Genomic DNA, 22,905 nt, shown 5'->3' on the forward strand with positions numbered 1-22,905 from the left:
TTAAGTCATTGATCTGATGAGCTTTTTCCATCCTAAGAGAGTCTGTCTTACAGTTTAAAAATTGTTAAATTGGTTGTGAAATGAAATGCTTCGTATTTACTTGTGGCTTCAGTCTATTAAAAAAAAGCCAGCACATGACAATGTAATGCAGTAGAAGAGATAAACAGTTATTTGAAGCTGCAGGTCTCTGTAAGATCTCTTAGTTGGTATGTTCCAGGCAATAAGTAAAGCTAACAGCATTTCAGGGAAATGGGAACTGGGCAGATGATAAAACGGCTGTACATTAGTCTTGTCAATTTTTCTTGCCTCCCTTCAGGTAAGAACCAGAACAGTTGCTGAGTGTGTGGCTTTCTATTACATGTGGAAAAAGTCGGAACGTTACGATTACTTTGCTCAGCAAACAAGATTTGGAAAGAAGAGATATAACCATCATCCGGGAGTTACGTAAGTAACGTGTTTTTGGAATATGTAGCTGTTGCAAATCTTGAATGTAGAAGATTTTTTCCCCTCCCATCATTGTAGTGTGATGCTGCAGTAGCTATGATAACTGAAGTGAAATCCTCATTCTAGGCCTTGACTTCATGTTAAATAACCCATGGTGAATGTATTATTGTTCTAGAGATTACATGGATCGTTTGGTAGATGAAGCAGAAGCCCTGGGTGGAGCAGTGCATTCTTCAGCCCTAACATCTAATAGTCGAACAGAAACCATTCCTGATCAGCAGCTAAGCATTCTGAACTCCATCACTGCCAATGAGCTGACAGGTAAACCAAGGACAAAAAAACCAAAATCTTTTATCTTGTGATTTCATAAGGTACTATTTCATTTACATCGGTTTCATTTTTTTCCCCAGCATTGACAAATAGCGTAGCAACAGTCTGCCACACTTCAGATGTGAACTGCCTGGATGATGCTTTTCCCTCTATGGACAGCTTACCTCGAGCACCAGTTAATCACGTGCCTGTTGGAACAGAAGAACTGCTTAACTTGCCAAGCAATGGTGAAAGCGATTGTTTTAATTTATTTGAGACTGGCTTTTATCATTCAGAGCTAAACCCAATGAACATGTGCAGTGAAGAGACAGAGAGACCTGCGAAGAGATTGAAAATGGGACTTGCTGTCCCAGATTCTTTCATGAATGATGTCTCTGTAAATAACCTTGGTGTGGACTTTGAAAACCACACACATCATATTACCAGTGCCAAAATGGCTGTTTCAGTGGCTGACTTCAGCAGTCTATCTTCAAACGAGACAAATGGTTTTATCAACACCCACACTCTTCACCAACACACTGCCCTTCATTCAGAGTGACTGTGAAACAAACAGTGGGTACATTATGCAGTAGTAGTAAACTTGATGGGAGCTATCAGGTTTGCTTAGTCTTTCACTGGAAGTTTGAACTTTATGACATCAGTGATGTCTTTATATGTATAGAACTATATCTTGATTTATCAAGAGTAATTTCTTTTTTCAGTCCATAAATGTGGAAATGTTGTATGATATTTGGCAGAGTTTGGGACTAAGAGAACTCTGTGGTGCAGCTTTAAGCTCTGCTTCAATTTTATTTTATTATTATTATTTTTTTTAAGCCTGTAGACAGAGGCCACCAATTCAAAACCAGCACAGAAGTTCTGAACTGATTGGAGTGGCTTTTTAGCCTAAGTTACTTTTGCTGTAACAAATACAGTGGAATAACAGTGTTTACAGGTACCTATCCTGATCCCTGTGCAATGTAGCATTTTTTTTCTTATAAAGGCAGGGATAGGCTTCTTTAATTTAAACTGCACAAACACACAAGGATGTTTTTTAAATGGAACCTTCTCTCATGTGATACTAAACTAGAGCACTTCAGTTTACAAAGCAGCAAGTTCATCTTGGTGGAAGCTAGCACAAGGAACTTACCATTAGTAAAGTATGAAGACCTACACTTGGATGCTGTTGCAAAATTACAGGCCATGGCTACCATACACAAGTAATTATACTGCCAGGAGTGTCTGTGTACTTTAAACTTACTGGCTTAAACAGAGAATGTGTTTTAGGCTGTTGTTTTCTGGTGTGTTTTGTCCACAACTTTGAAGAATAGTGTAATTGTATAACTTTCCTGAGGCAGCTGATGTTGCATAATGCTACAGTCTGCACAGCTTAGGATTTACCACTGAGCAGTCTTGTTTTGGAAGACAAACTATTTGGAGCACTGCAGTTCAGAGTGTTAGAGGAACTGTCTAGTTTGTGTAGAAGTATTAGAACCTTGAAGTGTATATTTAAAAGCCTTTCTTTAGTGTGGATTTCATTTGTTTGTTTTGGCAAGGTCATGGGCTGAAAAAAGGCACTTTTCTACTCTGGTTAAATAGGAAAGGATGAGGAAAAAGCAGCTGTTTTACTTCAGTAATTTTTTGTTTTCATCATGGAGTGTGATTCACCATCCAGAAAGTTTATCTTGCAGCAGCTTGTTCTAATTCTTGAGGTGGAGTTGAACCAAACCAAGTAAGATATTTGTAGCATAAAAAACATGCAGTTTTAATGAAGCTCAGAACCTTATTTCAGTAAGATGGCCGTTTTTCCTCGTTACAAATTTAATTGCCACTAACTTGTTTTCATTATTCAAGTGGTTAAGTTTGCCTTGTTGATATTTGTAATAGTTGCTTCAAGGTCACGCTGAGTAACTAGAAAATAGTGACTTTAATATTTGAAAGGGAAGAGGGTATTTATTATGCATACTGTGAACTGCATTGACATCCGGAGTTTTGGATGCAGAGCATGGAGTTCTCTTTACAGCATTGTAATGAAGATTGCTTTGAAGTGTTTACACAATAGCACATTTACCATATTAAAAACAAATTAGTTTAGCACAGTGGACAAAAGTATAGAAAATGTTGTAATCCGTTTTTAACTGATACATCTGAAGTATGTAATTCTGGTGAGTACACAGTAACTAATAGGTAGCCCAGGCCCTGTGTTGTACTCTGACATTTTTTAGCCAAGTTGTCAGCTTCTTGTTGCTGTGTTTTGTGCTGAACCTTGTACCTTGTTTCCTTCTGTTGATGAATCAACACATTTTACGTAATTTTGGAAAATACTGCCCATAATCCTTTGTTGTTATACATTCAAGTTTCATGTATGGGTTTACAGTGAGTGGGTGGTGTGTATAAAAATCATTATAGAGAGATGACTGAATGCTTATACCAGTTGCACTTAAATGAACATGCCCATTCTCATTAGCTGATGCAGTAATATATTCAGTTTATCTATGCATTGCTGGGATCTTAATGTAGACAGAGACTTGTCTAAGGTATGGATTGTCAGCAAGTTGAATGGACACTTTAGTTATTTAAATAAAGACTTTTGACCAAAATTCAGAAAATGATATGAGAGAAAAATGAATTCCAGCTAGTCTGATAGGTTTTTAAATGCTGATCTTTTTTAGCCTGTTGGCTAGCTAGCTGGTATCGTTTACTTTTAATTCCTTGTTAAAATGAGGCAATAATTTGCAAGAGTTTGTAAATATGTAAATTCTTCATATCTTTTTAGATATCTATTTCAATATTTTCGACTACTTCTGTGTATAGGAACATTTTTGTGCATGCTTGATGTGACATTCATAAATTTGTACCACTATGACTTTATCCATGTAAAATAGCTATTTATTGAAATTTTCTTTTAAAAGCTGGACTTACTTATTTTTCTCTCAGTTTAAACATTTAAATGGAGAACTTGTTACTGTTTATTAAAAGAATTGTGTTTTGGAAGTCAGCACAAAGATAACTGAATTGCAACCATAGGAAGAAATTGTGTTGCCTTGTTTCTTGGATGGTGGAGCACAATTCTTATAACAAACTGTGATAAATTCCTTGTCCTTTGCCACACTCTGTCTTCGTACAAACAAACCAAAAATCCATAATGGCCAATTGCAGTGTTGGTAGATGTATCCTTTTTACATACAGGGAGCCTGACGAGGATAGCTGATTCATTTAGAAGTGTAACTGGTGCTATGATTATAGCAATACCTTTACTTTTGTTACTCATGCATCGTCTTCTCATGATAGATTTTTAAACGTTTAGTTTTTCTCTTGTCACGGTCAAACTGCTGAATTACTTGAAGGATGTACAATACTGTCTGAAGAATACTAAATTGTGTACAATTAGGTCAATGAATTGTGCAATTGTTTTGTTTTAATTTTTAAAGCCAAGGGTCAAAAATGTATGAGAAATTCAGATTCAGTAGAACATAACGATACTACGTAATTTAACCAAAGTCTCTAGAGAATACTTTAGCTTTGAATGTAAAGTAGTGGATCAACTGACCAACGGGGTTACTGCTTGCCCAGCATCACAAGCACATTGCCTACAGATGGGGAAACTAAATACAGTATAATTTATAAAATGATTACCAGGTTACTATTTTTTTTTCTTTCATTCCTATTCTTCACTGGAAAAAGGAAAATGCTATCAGTTGTAAAATAGAGTCTGGTCATAGTCCTCTATGATAAAGCAGAGATCCCAGTTATTCACAAAGTGAGTACCCTGTGCATAACAGTAAACTTAGTGACAATCGGAACATGCTGTAGTATCAGTCAGATGTTCAAGAGGAAGTCGCTATCGTTGCATTGGTTTTAATATTTGTACATAAACACTGATTTTTTTGAGCATTATTTTGTATTTGTTGTATTTTAATACCTGGTGTACAGTTCCAGAAATAAATGTCTGGAAACCTTTCTTTACTTGTAAAGCTTTTCATGCATCTGCACTGTGTTTGCTGTTTCATTTTCAGACGTGCTTAGCACTAACTCTGCACGTATTCTCAGATACTGTAACACTAATGTAGGAGTGAAAAAGATAACAAGCAGATTTGCAGGTAAAATAGTAAGCAGTGATTTCCCTCAAACCTTATGCCTTAAGCACAGTGAAATCTTAGATGGGACTTAAACATAACTTCCAAGGAACACCACAGCAGCTTAACCCCATATTCAAAGTGTGTGGTAAGCTGTGCAGAATACATTCCTGTTCTCTGTATAAGAAAACTTGCTCAAATCCTCGAATCCACAAATTAGATCCATTTAGCTGGCTCAGTTACAACTGTGGATAAGAAAAATTCTACTCTGCATGCTTAAGTTGAACTATCTATCTGAAATGCATTTTACGTATTGTCCTCAAGAAAATGATGGTGAACTCTGAAAAGCACTGTGTTACTTCTGAGTAATGGCTGTTCCATCAAGCACCAGAATTAGTGCTGAGGCTTTGTAGGCCCAATATGCATATTTCTGCAATGATTGGAACAATATAGCTTCAGGTAAAGAAAGGATTTTTTTAGTAAAGTACAACTGCCTGGAGTGCAAGCTGATTATAAATCAAACCAGCAAAAGAGTTAACTTGCCAAGTAATTTAATGAGCTGCGCTTTCCTTTCTCCATGAGCTAAGATGAAGAGATGTGAATTGTGTCTTTTCTAATGATAATTGTTAGAAGGTGCAAAACAAAGTACCCTAAAACTCTTTGGTGACAGGATGAACCTCCCTTCTAGTGATTTGGCATAAGATCAGTGCCATTAAACTGGAAGAGGGGCAACAAAACAAAACCTATAATGCCTACATTCTCCTCTTTGCCTTAGTTGTGTCACTCACCTGCTGTCAGGTGGGGACATTTGATTCAATTAACGAACCCCACAGAAGAAAACCACTTCCTTTTGGTGTGGTGAAGTACTGGCTCCTGTCAGTGTCATTAGCTGAGACCCACAACCAGCACAGGGAAGGATGAGGCAGCCAGGAGCAGAGCTTCTCCATAGCCAAAAGGACCTGCTGTAAGTACAGCATCTCCTGAACACAAAAAAAATGAATGCATCTTGCAATGTGGCTTTGCAAGGTACAGTGAGTCACACTGCAACTCAAAGCCACCAAACACAGCTGCCTGCTCACTGGCTCCTGTACCTTATGCGAATTGCTGCAACAGCAGAAAACAAAACAAGGGAAAATCCTCTTTTTTGTTGTTGGTTTTTTTTGTTACCACATTTGGCAAAACATGGCTCATGGCAGGGTCAGACCTGAAACAGCAGGAAGGACTGAAAGCTTTGAGGGCAAGGGAGGAAGGATGGATGAGTGCCAGTGTTCACCACAGTGACAGCCCTCCCCTTCCAGAGCGCTGTGCAAGCTGCTTGCAGCCCCTGTACAAGTCCCAGCTGGCTGTTCTCACATATTTGTACAAGCACACATATTCCCAGCACATTTATTATGTAAATACAAGTGCATATGAATGTCTTCATCACTGTACATACACATATACACCCTTCAGTAGTGCAACAAATCATTACTTTCAGTGCTTATAAACGTGTTCTTCGTCCTTCCCTTTTTGCCAGCAGTTCCTCCAGTGTCAGTGTGTAACTGATCCACTTCTCTACTTTCACACACCCATGCTCAAGCAGGCTGCCAGGGGTGCTAGAGCCACAGAGGTGGATATAACCTTGTGCAAGGCCCTGGGCAGCTCTGCAGCTCCTTCCCCACTTGCCGCACAGGCGCGTGCTGGTCCCTGCTCTGGCTGCAATAGCTTGGCTGTGAACTATTGCTGTCCTTAAAGTGAGTTTCTGATCTTAGGCAGCTGCTCACTCTGGCAGGCATGTTCCCCTCTTCTGTGGGCCTGTTTCTCCAGAGCACCTGCAGCTCTCCTGCTGGGTTTGTCAGCTCAGCTCCTCCGATTTTTCAAGCATTTGAACTTTTCTGCCATCCCAAATCAACAGGGAATCCAGGGAGCAACTTAAGCTCTTGGAGAATTACCACTGCAGCTGTTACAAGCTTCACCTTTGGAGTTAAGAAGTCAAAAGTCAGAGCTGTGCTGGCTGACCTTCCTCCAAAGGTCCTGCTGAGACTGGCTGCGTGCCTCTTGCTGGTAATGCCCTGTTAGGAATTCCAATGAGATTAAAATAATCTTTCAAGAGATAGAGCTCACTCTAATAACAGGGTATTGGCTGGTGAGTGGCCACTCGGAAAGTGCTGATGCTGTACCTGAGATGGAACAATGCTGGACACAGGCACTGATGGGAGGCTGAGCTGGGGAGCAGCACAGCAGGAAAGTATCTGCAGGAGCTGTTGCCAGTAGCTCGGCGTGAGCCTGCAGTGTGCCCTGGCAGCCAAGGGGTAAACTGCATCTTGCGGTGCACAGCCAGATGGGCAGGAAATCTCTGAAGACCCCCTCCAACTTAACTATTCAATTCTATTCTACAACCACCAGCAGGCAGATAACGATAGCTGATGCCAGTTTCAGGCCAGATTATGCTTTCTCATGTGTATGATCCATCCTTAAAGCAGGCTGCCAGGTGTCAGTATTTGAGCAAGGAGAAACCAGTGCCACACATCCTGTTAGGTGCCGTGCAGTCTGCACTTCATCTCTGCAATCCTCCACTGCTTTGTTCACATCCAGAGGGCAGCCACTTCAAGAAAGCACTCTAAACAAAATAGTTGTAAACCTAAGTTCCACAGTCATCACATAGGAGCATACCTTTAGATAATTTTAAAATTATTAACAGGTGTGGATTGAGAGAGCTAAACTAACCTGCGCCCTTGAGCAACAGCATCTCAGCCTGGAGAAACATGAAGAGTGCTGCATTTCTAGTATACGCAGAGCACTGCTCCCCATGTAACCATGAACCTGCTCAGCTCTGCAGCACTGCAGAGCTCTACAGACTGAGATGAGGAAGGGGCCCTGTTCAGCAGAGAAGGGATCTTCAGAGTGATGAGCAATGAGCTGCAGACTGGAGTTCACCAATAGCTCTGACTTGCTACCACACCACAAAGTCACAGTAAGAGCCACCACTGTATCTCAAAGCAGGCACGGCTGAAGGGAGAGGCTCTTCATGACAGCACCACAACTATATATTAACAGTTCTGAAAGGTTTCATAAAAGGAAACTGCCTGCACTGAAACACTTTCTGAAAGGAGACATGCACCAAAGGGAGTGAAATCAACTCCATGAAAACCAGAACAAGAAACTACTGAGAAATTATTTGGGGAACACTTCTTGAGAAGAATAATTTTCAGAAATTGTGCCCATTGTAAGCATGGGAAACAAAACAGAAAAATATCAAAACTGTGTCATGGTGAGCACTGCAGTGGTCTATCTTCTTCCTAGTAGGTGACATGATGCTGTATTTGGATGACCATGAGAACACCAGTGATAACACACTGATGTTTCGACTGTTGCAGAGTGGTGCTAAGACAGAGCCAAGCACTCCTCAGCCTCAGCAACGAGCTGGGAAGAGACAGAACCCACACAGCTGACCCAAACTGGCCCGATACCCTGCGATGTCCCACTGAACAATAGCTCCAGAGGACTTGGCTGGGAGGCAACTGCTGGTTGGCCAGTGATTGGGCATCCATCAGCAGGTGGTGAGTAACTGACTGTGCATTACTCATTTTGTATATCAGTTTCTATTTATTTATTTATTTATTTATTTCCCCCCCCCCCCATTCTTGTTCTGTCTTACTGTATGGTCTTTATCTCAACCCACAGATTTTAGCTTTTTCCCCCATTCTTTCCCTGATCCTGTTGTGGAGTCTGCAGCATGGAACCACAGCACAGTTAGAGACAACTGTGTAAAACACGAGATTAAATGCCATTAACTTAACATTTTCACTTGCTGAAGCTATTGTACAGACAGTTGAAAGCAATAAACATACAAGTTAGCTGCAAATCCAACAAGATGAGCCTCCACCACGGCATCAGTGTGGAGAAACTCAGGGAAACATAGGCCTGCAGCCTGATTTCTAATTGTTGAAATTACAGCTCATTGTGTAAAAATGCTTACGAACTTGAGGTACACAAATGGTATTTTACTGACTATTTAAAATTTATTACTTCAATTGACAATAGTGTAGTAATTAGAAAAAAGTTCTTCTCCTTGCTTGATGTCTCTGAGAGTGACAAGCACTACGCACCTCAGGTGACTGAAAAGCAAAACATGGAAATACACAATTAGATACCAAGGAGGGTATGAAAACAACTCTGAAATATAGGCAAACAGATTCAAAACCAATGCCAAGAAAAAGTGCAGTCAGTGTGGGTATGCAAGTAAAGTTTCCATTTGCACAATTACTCAGAAAAATAATGAATTAATTAAGACAGAGGAAAACATTATGCACCAAGGTTAACGGAGCAGAAAACACTCTTTTAGATGTGCACACTCACATGTACCAGTCAGCTAAAGCCACTCTCACTGAAACAAAACCCAGAAAGACAGCTCTGAACTACAACAAATAACCTGCTGGGATGCACAGCAATGAGTGAACTTTCCAAAAACCCCAAGATGAAATCAACGGCTGCTAAACAGTCTTCTCATAGAACAAGTTAGAAATCTGTCTGTAATTTCCTGCAAGACTCATTAAGAAAATGATCATGTCCTGGAGCTGAAAAATCTGTTCTAGGAAAGAGGGTACATTCTTCTGAGGAACATTAAAGCAAAGAACAGCATCATTCCAAATAATCTCCACTGTTAAAAAAGTTAGTGAGACCATTCTGAAACAAATTAACCAACATCGAAGATAAACAAGTGCTAAGAACTCTTCTACAGTAGGGAATGGTTTAGAAATTAGATTAGCAATGTCATTAGAACTGTATTTATCAGCGTCAGATGGAAGAATGCACAGAGGAGAGGATGGGATCACTTCCCTAGTAGCTGGGCACCAGCAGAACTGATAAGACAATATTTTCTTGGACAGATCACAAGGAGGACAGCAAATTTCCCCATCATGAAGCAGCCCAATAGCTTAATTTTCCTCACTGTGCTTTCACACTTTAAGTACAAAACCCATGGTTTCTTAAAGTTCATATCACCTCTTCTTTTACTGGCATTTCTTTATTTATCTGCAGTTTACAAGTGCATATTTAACCTTGGCTCAATAAAGTCTATGATCAGTCAGAAGAACCATTTTTCCAATATGCACCATAACTCTCAACAACCAAATTTCAGAGTTTTAAAATAGAAACAGAATTAGATTAAACGGCTGAAATGCCTACGAAGTCCTTACACAATCTTTTGATAAAGAGAACTGTGGTTCCCATAGGAGCAACTGGACCAAAAAGGGCAAATTCTTTAGTGTTCAAATTCAGAACCAACATTACGACTCAATTCTTCACAGCTTGAAAGATATTCTTGACTGTGTCATTGTATAGGACACTTTCTTCCACAGAGCTCCATATCTAATTGTCACTTTTTCCTCACAGCTCCAACCAAAAATCTGTCAAAGCTTTCAAAATATTTTAAGTTCCAAAAGCGATGGGATTTCAGTTTATAACAAGAATGCCTTAATTGCATAATATAACCAGAAGGCATATGCCTTTATGCTGCACAGCATTTAATTTGTCTCACTACAAATTCCTTTTAGATTCCTCAGCTGTTCCATAAGCAGAAGACCTGGAGAACAGGAGTGAGAAGCTCAAGTCTCAGCAGCCTTAGAAGAGCTTTGACTGGTTGCAAGTTACTAACTAAACTTGAAACATATACTGAAAAGCCTCATTTCTGTTACATAAATGAAATATAAGTAGAGCTTAATGGGATTCTGGAAAATCCCACTGTAGTGGTAAGATCACTGCTTGTAAAATAGTGCAGTCAGAGCTATATTGGTCTCTTCCGCGAACACACAGAAAGAAAAGAACAGAAGGAACAGCCTTGTAAGTTACTTTGAATGCATCTATTCAAAGAGCTAAATCTTCCTTACCATCTTCTCATGGTCTAATATTCCCTTCAAACACGTTTTCCTTTTTCACACATGCAGTATGCTTTCTATCACACAAATCTACGAGCTCTTTGACTCACTGCTAACCTCTCTATCTCGTGGCTGTAGAGGATGTTTGGAAGGTACTGTTTCAGTTCTACAGGAAAATGTCTTGGCACATCAAACTCCTGATAACATACATTGGCTGCTTTTTCTAGAAAAAAAAGAAAAAATTGATTTTATAATGCTCAGTAAGTCTTAGATAGGAGTAAGAGATAAGTAAATACTGCAAAGATACCAGATGCTTCACAACATCTGAAAAGCACGCCCCTGACAAGAGCTACTACACTCATCTGGAGTCCTGCTCTGAATTTGCACAAAAGATACACAACCAGCTATTGAAGGTTGCCTTATTCTCACCACAATAAACAGGATGACTGACTATAAGCATAGAGGTGAGGGGGTAAAGCACACACAGCACCAGGGACAGTTTACAGTGTTGATGTTGATGATATCTATGACAATATTTACTGATAATGCTAAAAAAACAACAAAAAAAAGTATCTAGGAGATGATGATTATTTTGACAAATTATGTTGCAAAGACAGTCATGGAGAAAATCACTACCTGCGCAGCAGCAAAAAGGGAATTTTCCTTACACGAACACGGGGCACAGAAAGAACGTGTTAATGTGAGAGCTTTGTCTTCATGCCAGTTAGTCTGTGGTTCATAGCCCAGAAACCCTTCTCTCTGTTGCATGGGCAGCAGTTATAATGCAAGCTTTGAAAGCCTCTTACAGACTAGGGATAGCAGCCATTAAACTTTCTGTACCCCTTGATCATCTGCATGAGTCAGTTGTTTCAAACCCCCAAATATGTAAGGGCCAACACATACTGCAAGGCAGAAAAAACAACATAAAAGCTCTCTTCACGTCCCACTGCTGTAACACTTATTATTAGAACTTGTACACTCTTTTCTTATGCTGTTCTTCTTAATCTATTTCTTATATTATCCTAGGCCAAACTGTACAGTGACAAAAGATGTCACTTCATGTGTGGTTTTCTCAGTCAGTCTGATGGAACGGTACTGAGGAACTCCATCTGTAACTCTGTGTACTGCCTCAGTCCAGAACTTTTTTGCCAGATACCCTTTCTCACTGAGTTGCATTTTGGGATGCACGCCTTCCACTCTGCTTATCCTTATGGAGACATTAGGGGAGTCAGCAAGAAAAGCTCACGGATGTTTGAAGGGTTGTTGCACTGAGGGATTCTGATGCCCAGATCTCACAAAAGACCTCCTAAACAATTTCCTGAGTCTTAAGCAGCATTTCTGCACCCCATCACCCATCAGTATCTGATTCTGTGCGCCAACTGCAAAATAATCTATTCCCACGCAAACAAAGCCAACCCTTACAGTAACTTACCATAGGAGCAGTTGTTCACATACTGTCCCACCGCCAGTGGGTTTTGTGGAGCAGCTGTGAGCCAGCTTACGTCGCTCATCTGAAAGGGGCCAAGCTGATCCCTCCAGCTGCAAGACCTGAAAGGACCCACAGCGTTAACATGTTTCACCACTCCTTCCTTACCACAGAATGTGCGCTTCCACCTGTAGAAACAGCCATCTGGAAGCAAGGGAGAGCAATGCCTTGGTCACACCTTTAAGGTACATTTATACCTCCCACCAGCACACAGCGACTCTCAGATGCCAGCAGAACAAGTGTGAAAACACCATACCAGAAATGTACATCACACTTCATCATCACAGGAACAGCAATACATACTGCTGATCTCCAAAGTTGTGGAGGCTCATTACAGTATCAACAACAAATTTGTTCTTGGTTTTCAAAGCCGATATCAGCCAGCCTTTATTTTAGGTCTTTTTTTGCTTGTGACTAAGTTTATCTGCATGCTGTATGAGAACACAAAAACTGCTCCACAAGAATTCTACAAGTTGCATTTCAGATAAGATAGAGCAGTCCAGTCAGCTTCATGCTTACTCCAAAGGCTGCTGCTCCCTCAACGTGCTGTCCATCTGCAGCCCCAACGTGGAGTTGCCAGATTCACCCTTCTGTTGTTACCAAGTCCATACAGAAGCTATTTTTCTCCACCCACTAAGCAGATTTTATTGAAGAGAATTAAAAAAAAAAAAAAATGCTATGTTCTGTTTCTATTAACTCTTTTCATTATAAGAAACTGCCTCTTTAAGACCCCTTTCATCAAAATGCTTCTTGTTGGCATTACAGATGGGACCCAGGTACATAACATCACAAGCAGCAGCCCTTACCCTTATGCTGTTTGTTTCAAGAGATACACAGAACTGGATAACATTTCAAATAAAACTCAAACTAGGGTACGCCAAGAGAACGGACACTATCTGCACTACCTTTCAAAATTCCATTTTGAATACCATTCCCCTATTTGAGTGCTTACCTGTACACTGATCTTGACAGTCCTTTATCATTCCCATCAATAAGAATACCATCTATACACCTAAAAATAAATGGATTGCCAAGCGACTGGAAAAAGATGGGCTCATGCTTTCTGTACACTGTACCTGTTGCAAGACAGATATGATTATTTCAGAAGAAAATAAGAACAGACCCAAACATCTTCCAGCCTCCTCTGTACAAAAACTCAAGAGACACTTCAAGAGGAGCATGAGATCAATTCTCCCAGCCGAGACTCTAAGACATTGACTCAAAGCCTTCAAGCATTTAGATACATCTTTCTGCAATAAGAAAGACCTGCGTCAGAGGAGATAATCCAAAGGGAAGGCGCTGTGGGAAAGCATGAAGGAGGACTGTGCACAGTATCTGTGAGTGGCAGATAAAGCACCACAGCCAAGCAACCTGCTTCAGAGGATAATGACAGAATTACAGATCATTTTCAGAAATGTAAGCAAATAAAGTTCCAAGGAATGAGCAGCAGGAGCAGAGGAGTGCATGTTTGTAATGATGCTTATGGCGGAGCTCCAGTAAACGAGAGCTTCGGTTTCACTCTCCATGAGGTACGTGTCTGCTCACCTGTCAGGACACCTCTGAGCCGTCTTTTTCAGACATGCATACAAAACAGAAACCCCAAGGAATTAACCTACACTGCTCAAGCTGTTCCCACCCGTTTGTGTTTAAAGAATCTAGAACAACTTCTCCAGCAACGGTACGACCTGGAACAACGAAAGGCCGTTTGATTTTCCTATAAATAAGATTTCCTCCCACTCGACACACTTTGCTTTCTTCAAAAACGTACACGGAAATACCCTCACCCATCCCAACCTGCGCTGTTGTTACAGAAACAAAACCTGTGAAATAGAAGTCAGTACAGAACTTCGGCATTCTGGTGAGATGGCTGGAAATGACGTGAACTCAATCAACCAGAAAGCCTCATTACCGGGATACATGGCCACAACCGCCCCTTTCGGCACAAAGCCCTTGCTAACGAAGACTCCGGTCCCGGCAGAAAGCAGGGAGCTGCGGTCCCGAGTGACGCTGAACCCCAGCGTCCGAAACAGGACCTCCTCCGGGCCGAGCAGCGCCTGCCGGCTCTGGCAGCTCCGCGAACTCCCAGCGTCCGGCTGCAGCTCGTCGGACCGTAACTGCGCGTACCTCCGCCTAACGGCGGGCAGCAGGGACAGCGCTGGCACCTGCCTGCCGAAGTCGTTCACAAACAGCGCTGTAAACACTTTCAGCAGCGTTTCTAAGACGTCTTCATCGGGGATTATTTTGTCCTGGGAGCTTTCAGGAACGTACCGAAGCGTCCTGTAAAGAAACAAAGAAAACGAAAACCTTATGAGACTGCGCTTTTCTTAAATAGGACGCAGAACGGCTGTCCGCACAGCTGCTGTAAACAGACCGGCGGCCCCGGGCAGCACCGCCTCGGCCGCACCCCGCCCCTCCTCACCTGCGCTGGCGGCGGACATTGAAGGCCAGCCAGGGCACGAAGCGGTACTTGTAGGCGTTCCAACGCCGCCGCAGGCCGCGCAACACCACCATGCCGCTCCCCACGCCTCCCACATCCGCGCTCTGCCGGCGGCGCCCTGCAGCGCGGCGTTATTTGCATGCGGAGCTGCTATTGGCGGTGATGCGGGACGGTCAGCGCGCTGAGCGCGGCCTGGCGCGGGGCGGGACGTGCTTGTGCCGGAAGATCTCGGCGCGGTGCGCGAAGGGAGGGCGGGGAGACGGAGCGTACGTCCGAGTGCACCGCTAGTGGCCTGTCCTCAGGAGAACGCGAGTCACGAGAAGACAGCGCCGTGCTCTTTCCTGCCTCGTAAAGCACGAAGGCCTTCCTCTGGAACCGATCTCCGTGCCCGGGTTGCGCACGGTGGCTCCTGCGGGGCTCTGCCGCTCCGGGGCTGCGCTGCCTCTGCCTCCTCCTGCAGCGGCATGCGGGCTCGGCCTCCCTTCTCTCGGTGGGGGTCTGCTGCACCGAGACCTGTCTTCGGATGCTGCTTCCCCCCTGCAGCTGTAGCTGTGGGCTGCTGCCGTCCAGAAAACGCTGACGAGGAGCTGGCATTGGAAATTGCTTTTGGGCACTGCAGAGAGAAGAAAGGCTGCCGGGACACGCATCCCCCACGCCCGAGGTCGGGGTGCTGCCAGGCCCAGCAAGAGACAGGCAGAACCCGCTTCCCATGTGAAAAGCTTGCATACATAAATACATCACCTCTTGCTTTACTCCGCATGGCCTTCAGTTCTGTTTCTGGCGCTGCACGTCTCTTCGAGCGCAGAAACCGCGCGAGGGCATTACGCGGGCTGAAACGAGGCGCCCAAGCGCTGCGAGAGCCGCCCTCGTTGTCTGTGCTGAGCGCTTCCCTGCCATCTTCTGGGCTTCCTCGGCAACGACGCTGAAAACACCTCTCGCCCCCTGAAATTCAAAGCCGTGTGCCTTAATAGGAGAATAATACATGGACACAGTATGCTGCGGCTCCTAAAAAGGAAGTATGTCGATTCGCTCAGCAAGGAATGCTGCCCGCTGAGCAGGCGGTAAGGGGAGGCGTGTGTGCTCAACAGCCCTGCCTACCTGCAGCCGTCTGTAAAATAGCAATTCTAGCGTTATTCTCAGCAAATAAACCACAACGAGCATAACCTACTATTTGCTGCTGGAAGAGCTGAATACAGCTTTTGCAAACGAAGACGTTTCCTGGCAGTAAATGCTGCTTCAGCTCCCTGCTGAAGTTGTTGGCAGCAGGCAATCTCTGCCGCTCCCTGTCCGTGAAAAGGGGTGTGTAACACTCAAAACTTACCTGTTACTCCACTTTTGTCATATATTTTCTTTCTTGACACATCATTTAATGCATTTTCCAGCTTTCAAAATCCATAATTTAACAGAAGACGACTGCCGGGTTTTTCTGGAAACCACACAAGTGATGAGGAATAGAGAGACTGATCATACTGATCAAATTAAAAATACCTGGGGGGAAAAAAAAGGCAGCTGAAACAAGCCTTAGCATTGTAATGCATTGTCATACATACATATCAGCCCATACTCGTTCATATGCTTAATTTAATATTAGGCATTGTACAGGAGATGTGTGTATAAACAGATGGACCAGAAGCACTTTATTCATATTGGTAAACTCAAATTGGTTAAATTACAAACAACGAAAGACAAAATTTGTTCAAAAACTTTTATTTACTATAAAGACAAGAACACCAAAATAGGTACAAATTATACTATATAAAATTGGTTCAATGGGGTAAAAACTTTTAATTAAAATATCTTGATATATTTAAAATAACAAAGGATACAATGAAGCCAAATTTCTTAACCCAGAGATTTCTGTAAAATTTGCTTGCACAGTAAGGTGCTAATAGAAGTTAGCCCTTAAGCCCTGGAAATCTTAGGAATCAGACACATAGCAAATATAATTTCATTGTGAAAGTGAACTTTGGTAGAAGAAAATCTATAGGACACCTGAGGTAGTAGAAAATGGAATAAACAGCAGTAGACGTTATTTACAACTTAAGTACCAAATAACATTAAGAACACAAAAAATAATTACACAATACAATTTTCAGTCCAGCTTTGATCCAAAGAAAATAAGAATATTACATCACATCTGCATTTTAAAAACACCACAGTTACCAGCAAGCTGAGGGAAACGCAAACAAACTCAAACAAAATGCATTTGGACAGCTAGAGGCAGTTTGAGTTTGAAATGTGGTAGGCATGGTGATCTACAAAGTAATACTGATTAGCTGAGGTTCATCAGTTTATACAGTTTACAGATCTGCCAGAAACAGTATTAATCTGACAACTGATCTTCCAGTACATGAATTGGCAAGAGTGCATCCTTTAAAGCTTGCACATAAGAAAGACTTGGAAACAATCTTATTAGAATGAGAAATTCTAAAGTGGTCAAAAAAAAAAAAAAAAGTCAAGTACAAAACAGTTAGAGCTACCAAACTTCACATTTCGGTATTATTTTTTTTAACTCTTCAAAGTCTGCCAATCTTCCAAAACAAAGGAATGTAAAATTTCCAAAAGGAACACAATCACAACTAATGACACTGCTTTCTTTTTTTACTATTTAGGATGAGCACTATCATTCCTGTAAACTTATCTTTAAGATGTTTCACTTCCAATTTGTATCGTACATTTTTAAATGTACTGTAGCTTATTTAGTTTATCCTGAGTCTTTGAAAAATAACCAATTCTGTTTCAGTCCAACAACTTAACTGGCTTCTGAAGAGTTAAAACACGAACAGTATTTTTAAAGAATTAAACACAATCAATATTCGATTTAAAAAGATCCCCATCATAAAAAAGCAAAAGAAAAGCTGCCATTTTCCTTCAGAATTACATGCATCAGAATCTAAAAACCTGCCTTAAAAATAGTTTTAAAAATCTGTTTTAAAAACACACCTGCTAAAAACACAAGTTTTGCACTACAGGTGAAGCTTTACTTCACATTTTACTTTATCTTGCTTTTCAAGTCCAAGATCATTTCTTGATAAAATAAATACCTTTCTTAGGGTAATATTTTTTTTCCAACATTTTGAAATAAAATTATCACTAACAGCTACAGTAAATAGATGATGTATGGCAGAAGGAAAACAGCAGGTAAAACTTGTTATCATTGAAGAACTTGACCTCAAGGTTGTTACAGAAAGAATGAGATCTAGTGATAGCTGGCGCCTGCTCCCACCGAAGTACAGAACATCTGCAAACCTCAGTGGAAACTGAGTCTGGCACCTTTGACATAACTTCTGCATAATTTGCCACATGAAAAGAAGGCTCAACGACTTTTCACATGATTCAGAATCTAAACTGTTTCACGCAGAACAATCTTTATTATTTTTTAATGAGCTATACCGTCAGAGCCTTAAACACTGACTTGAGGATGGCATTTCAGATTTCCAGCAAATCTGGTTTTAAAACTTGTGTCAGCAAGATGTTCAGTGACAGTTTGCATCTTTCTAAAGACTATTTTAAAATATCCCCATTACCTGAAAGTTAAAAATACAATGAAAACAGAAAACTTTAATTTCAAAAGAAATTACACAGCCAGCAGTAAATGCACAGTGAACAACAACTGCCTGCTCTTACTTTAAGGAAGGCTTTTTTTGTTTTTTAAAGTATCCATCAACATTTTGATTTTTACACAGAGATTTGTATAGTCAAAGAGACAGATACAGAACTTCCTAGTTGCAGAATCCTCTGCTTATGTCTACATGATGTGAAGCGGAACAGTGATTGTTATATTAAAATAGATCCTGAGCCCCTCAGCTGCTAATATTGCTGAAAAAGTGCTCCAAATAAAATAAAAATCACTTAAGTTGCTAAATAATCATGCAGACTTAAAGAAAAATGCTTTTACATTGACACAGAGCCACGTGTTTGAAAAGGCACAGTTTACAAATCTCTGCAAAGTTGTGAAATGTTGCATACTGAGTTTAGGTAAAGATCTCCATTTGTCAATCACATACTTAGGTAGGGTCCTCCACTGGCCTTAAGTCCGGGATGTATCTGTCATCAAGGCCAGCAGAACAATACAAGTTGCTGTGCTTAGCTGCACTGCAAGACAGTTATTCTATATACAGTAGCATCTTCGGTGTGTCCGCCTTACACGTAAGTAGCTACCATGTAGTACGGAAGACTGGGTGTTTCAGCAGCTCCCGCGATGGGGGTCTGTCCTGAGGTTGAAGTTCTAAACACCGAAGAGTCACATCCCTCAAGCCAGGAGACAGGTGCGAAGGGATTGATGGAGCAGTGGTTGCACTAGCAATCTGAACAGAGAGAAAACGTCTTACAAGTCAGTGACTCTTCCGAGCCCCACCTCTTCCCCAAACAGTAAAAAGCTGATCATTTTCAGCTGTTATGCTACACGCTTTTATCCGCTCAGCACAGTTCCCACTGCAGTTTATAGGGTTACATTAATTTCTGCCTCTCTATAAAATGGGTCTCAAGTTCCTTTTATGACTCTTTCCCCAACAACATGTGCTTGTCACAGACTGCCTCTCTCCTTGTACTCTTCTCTCATTTTTCTTCTAGCAATATTCTGCAGCAACCAATTGCAGGGCAGTACATAAGAAGTGGCTCTCAGGCCAGGGGTGTGGGTATTCTGAAGTCTACTTCTTGCCATTGGTGTTAACTGGCATAGCAGAAGCCAGCATGGAGACAGACTGTCCTTCAGGATGGTAGCAGAAATGCAGTAAGGACAAAGAGAACATAACTAGCTTAACATATTATGTAATATCAGTTAAATCTTTCTGAGATGGAAGCAAGTTGCTCCCTATCGTATTGATTTTTACCTTCTCTAGATCAGACTGAGAAATATGATGGAGAACACTTGAGTGTCACCATCAGATTCACAGACATCAACTCGTTAAGATGATTATCTCTCTTATTTGAATACTACCATACTAGTTCTGCTTCATGAAAACACTTTCTTTACTGATTCCAGTGGAGATGCTGATCACTTTCTTTACCTGTGTCAGTATTTTCTTCACTCATGCCTGGAGCTGAACTAGATTTTTAACTAATGATATATTCAAATGTATGTATATGTCTACATATGTCTATTTGGCTCTGGGCAGCCTGGTTTCTTAGTTGGCAAACCTGCACATAGCAGGGGGGTTGAAACTAGATGATTGTTTTGGTCCTTTTCAACCCAGGCCATTCTATGATTCTTTATATCTAATTGGTTTTACTAAGAAATGTGGATAGACTAGAAAAGGGAGGGACAATATTTTTTTATAGAATGGCATAATGGTAGGCAACTTTCAGCAAAACCTGGTCATGGAACACCACATTTTTCTGAAGGATGTTTCCCCCCTATGAAATATGAATACAAACACAAATGTTATATAGTAGAAACACTTATTTTGCTTCCATATTTTGTAGGATCGTAAGAAACAGTTCAAACACTTGACTCTAGGAAGATTTGATTAACTCTACTCCTATATGTGTATTTTTTCTTTGCCTGTTGCATTAGTTGTATTAGAATAAAGCTTTTTCTACATACTATTGTAGATGGCTCAGGAAGAAAAGTCATTAATCAAAATGATTAGTATGATGATACTAGTATTGCTTTTACACAAATTGTTCAGCCCACTGTAGCAACAAAGAACCTTACCTTAAAGATCAGAGCAAGATGATTGGAGTGTTTCTCTGCGTTCCAGGGCGGTTTAGCACAAGCCATTTCTATAACAACACAGCCAACGCTCCACACATCACAGCTCCTACCATACTGCTGACCTCTCAGAACCTGCACAGAGAAATCATAGCCCGGTTTATCTACTGCAAAGTCTCCGAAGTTCAAGAAAAATAAATAAATAAATAAAAGCAACCAAATGCATTCTGATCAACATTTTATTTTAACAGAGTGTTCAGTAAATGCCACTAAACTTACACAGAGAGCCAAAAATATAGTGCCTGATTGAAGGACCAATCAAACAATCTTGCAGTCTTTTGACCAAATGGTCATTTGTGCTTTCTTAACAATAATCATGAAATATCTTTCAACAAACCACTTCCAACGATTTTGATAAGAAGGAGAAATCACTATTGCTATGTTGAAATCACTCCTACTCTTTAGAACTAGTATATTTAAAATTAACTAGAAGCATTTATAGCAGTTTCTATGTACTTGGCTGTATGAATCAGCTAACAGAATTCAAACAGCTTTTTGAAGTAATTTGCAAAACTGATTTCTTACCTCTGGGGCCATAAATGCAATAGTTCCCAACAACTGTCCCTGGAACTCCCCAGCACCAGTTCCTTTTGATGCCAACCTGGCTGCAGCTCCAAAATCAGCAATTCTTAATCTATGACCTGTGCTGTCAATTAGCAAATTGGCACCTGTCAACAGCATAATAAAAACACTGCTAGTTGGTTTTCTGTTAGGAGGCAAAGGCATGCACAGGCAATTTTCCAATTTCAAGACTACAGATAGGCAGATGTTCCTCACCCTCAGAACCAAGGAAATCTTACAGTCAAGGGTAAATGCAATACTGTCACTTTTTTGTTATGCACAAAACTGCTGAACACAGCTTGAGGCCAGATGAGATTCTGAAAAGCAGTCAGACTTTCAAAGTAGGGCAAACACAGAATTCTGCAACAATGTCTGGAGCACAAGCAACAAAAGAAAATGTCAACTTAGAACTCTGGAAGTTTTCACTGTCTGCAGCTATCTGTTGAAATTTAAACTTATTTCATCCTTAGCTAGATTGGAGATGTCTTAAAGAGAACTAGACAGCAAATAAAAGTTTTCCTGTTTCTAGGAAGAATATTAAAAGGCAAGAGTGTTTACCATTGTTATGTTGCTACCTATCTGGATCTGTTTCTTGTTTGTGGACAACTATAGCAACATGAAAGGCAGAATTTTAATAGAACTGAGATTTTCCAATAAATTCCAAGTTGTGTTCAAACAGCACAACTATGTTTATGTTCAATTAGGATGACGAAAGAGATCCCAGAATGTTTTTATACATTGAAACCTGACTTCTTCTGGCTTGTTCACAGACTGTAATGTAAATATTTGCATTAATTTAACTAACTGATCTCTAAAGCTATATGACAACTTTATATTTTATTTGAACAAACATCCAGAAAGCTGATTTCTTCCAAATAATTGGCACAAATAGCCAGCATCCCTAGGAATGCTGTGAATGTTCTGATTAATTTCTGTTACAGTTTTTAAATACGATCAGACAAACCCAACAGAGATACAACTCTTGAGATGGCATCCAAGAGGAACAACAGGTCTCAAGCAAGAGACTTGCTTGAGAAGCTGCTTTCAAAACAGTATGCTTTAAAAAAAGTTTTAAGTAAATCTTACCTTTGACATCTCTGTGAATTATCTGATTCTCATGGAGGTAAGAAAGGCCACGTAACAGTTGTTCTGTGTAATTAATAATAACCGATTCTTTGAAGGCTCCATATTTACTCAACAAATGAGCAACTGATCCCCCTAGAAGAACAGAATATACCAACACTTCTATTTCGGGATATAAGAATGTGGTACTGCTTCCTAAAATTTGAGCTCTCTAGGTAAAAGAAACATGATTGACGACTTAATTACTTTCTGCCTGAAACTGTACATTCTATTATGATAGAGGTTTTTACACTTCCTGAAAAAAGAATTTTATTCTTAAGAAATGTACCAATTCTTTAATTATCAAGTACTGGCATATAGATCATCAAGGATTTGGATTTTCCACTGTGCCCTTCCAAGTAATGTAAAATAACTCAGCATTGAGTGATGTAAAGACAGCTCCTGACAACTCATTACCGAAGTAATATTATCGCAGGAAAGAAAATTTACAATCAGCAGTGCAGAAAATAACACATACTTGACTTTTGCTTGTTAGCACTCTGGTACTGCTAAGTGGTTTATGTGAAAGAAAGTAAGTTAAGGAGCAATGCTTTCTTTCATGAGAGAGAAGCATGTGTAACACACCAAATGTATTCTTGATAACCAGACTGTAACAATTTAATTCAAGTCATAACATAAAGCTCCTTCTCAAAAAAAAAAAAAAAAGATATAAAACTTTTTCCGTTCTATATACAATAGCAAGAACAAAATACTACTAAATTAACACTTAACAGATTTAACATTTGAATGTTTTTTTCTGAAGCATATTTATTTGCTGCCTACCATCAGAAATTTACTGTAGGTTCGCAAAAGCCTTTGCATTTTCCTCACACAATTTTAAATAAAGGAAAATGTAATAACATTTCTTAGGGGCTCTCAACTGCAAGTTAGTCACAGAAAAT

General features: G+C 40.5%; 3 protein-coding genes across 11 annotated transcripts in view; 1 reads left to right on the plus strand and 2 right to left on the minus strand.

Moving 5' to 3' along the window:
• Nucleotides 1-4,385, plus strand: part of MIER3 (MIER family member 3) — a 22,240-nt gene extending 17,855 nt beyond the window's left edge. For all 5 annotated transcript variants that reach the window (XM_042875127.1, XM_042875129.1, XM_042875128.1 and 2 more), the window contains 3 exons: nucleotides 317-444; nucleotides 620-765; nucleotides 855-4,385. In XM_042875127.1, the coding sequence (XP_042731061.1) occupies nucleotides 317-444; nucleotides 620-765; nucleotides 855-1,312 (732 nt within the window). In that variant the 3' untranslated portion in view covers nucleotides 1,313-4,385. The remainder of the gene's footprint in view (nucleotides 1-316; nucleotides 445-619; nucleotides 766-854) is intronic.
• SETD9 (SET domain containing 9) overlaps nucleotides 1-14,806 on the minus strand; it is a 16,230-nt gene extending 1,424 nt beyond the window's left edge. Inside the window, exons 1-6 of one of the 5 annotated variants that reach the window (XM_042875137.1) lie at nucleotides 14,580-14,806; nucleotides 14,080-14,447; nucleotides 13,123-13,246; nucleotides 12,117-12,232; nucleotides 10,802-10,907; nucleotides 8,809-8,926 (exon numbers count right to left, since the gene is read on the minus strand). In XM_042875137.1, coding sequence (XP_042731071.1) covers nucleotides 8,839-8,926; nucleotides 10,802-10,907; nucleotides 12,117-12,232; nucleotides 13,123-13,246; nucleotides 14,080-14,447; nucleotides 14,580-14,704 — 927 coding nt within the window. In that variant the 5' untranslated portion in view covers nucleotides 14,705-14,806 and the 3' untranslated portion in view covers nucleotides 8,809-8,838. Of the gene's footprint in view, nucleotides 1-6,205; nucleotides 7,429-8,808; nucleotides 8,927-10,801; nucleotides 10,908-12,116; nucleotides 12,233-13,122; nucleotides 13,247-14,079; nucleotides 14,448-14,579 lie in introns of those variants that run through there. The other 4 variants (XM_042875133.1, XM_042875135.1, XM_042875136.1 and 1 more) reach the window with 4 other exon arrangements.
• A 1,498-nt stretch (nucleotides 14,807-16,304) lies between these two features.
• Nucleotides 16,305-22,905, minus strand: part of MAP3K1 (mitogen-activated protein kinase kinase kinase 1) — a 57,112-nt gene continuing 50,511 nt past the window's right edge. The window contains 4 exon segments of the mRNA XM_042875410.1: nucleotides 16,305-18,914; nucleotides 20,264-20,395; nucleotides 20,846-20,988; nucleotides 21,968-22,099. Coding sequence (XP_042731344.1) covers nucleotides 18,765-18,914; nucleotides 20,264-20,395; nucleotides 20,846-20,988; nucleotides 21,968-22,099 — 557 coding nt within the window. The 3' untranslated portion in view covers nucleotides 16,305-18,764.

Source organism: Lagopus leucura, unplaced genomic scaffold, assembly GCF_019238085.1.
Source record: "Lagopus leucura isolate 7727_CA_CO unplaced genomic scaffold, USGS_WTPT01 Super-Scaffold_100014, whole genome shotgun sequence".
Taxonomy (NCBI): Eukaryota; Metazoa; Chordata; class Aves; order Galliformes; family Phasianidae; genus Lagopus; species Lagopus leucura.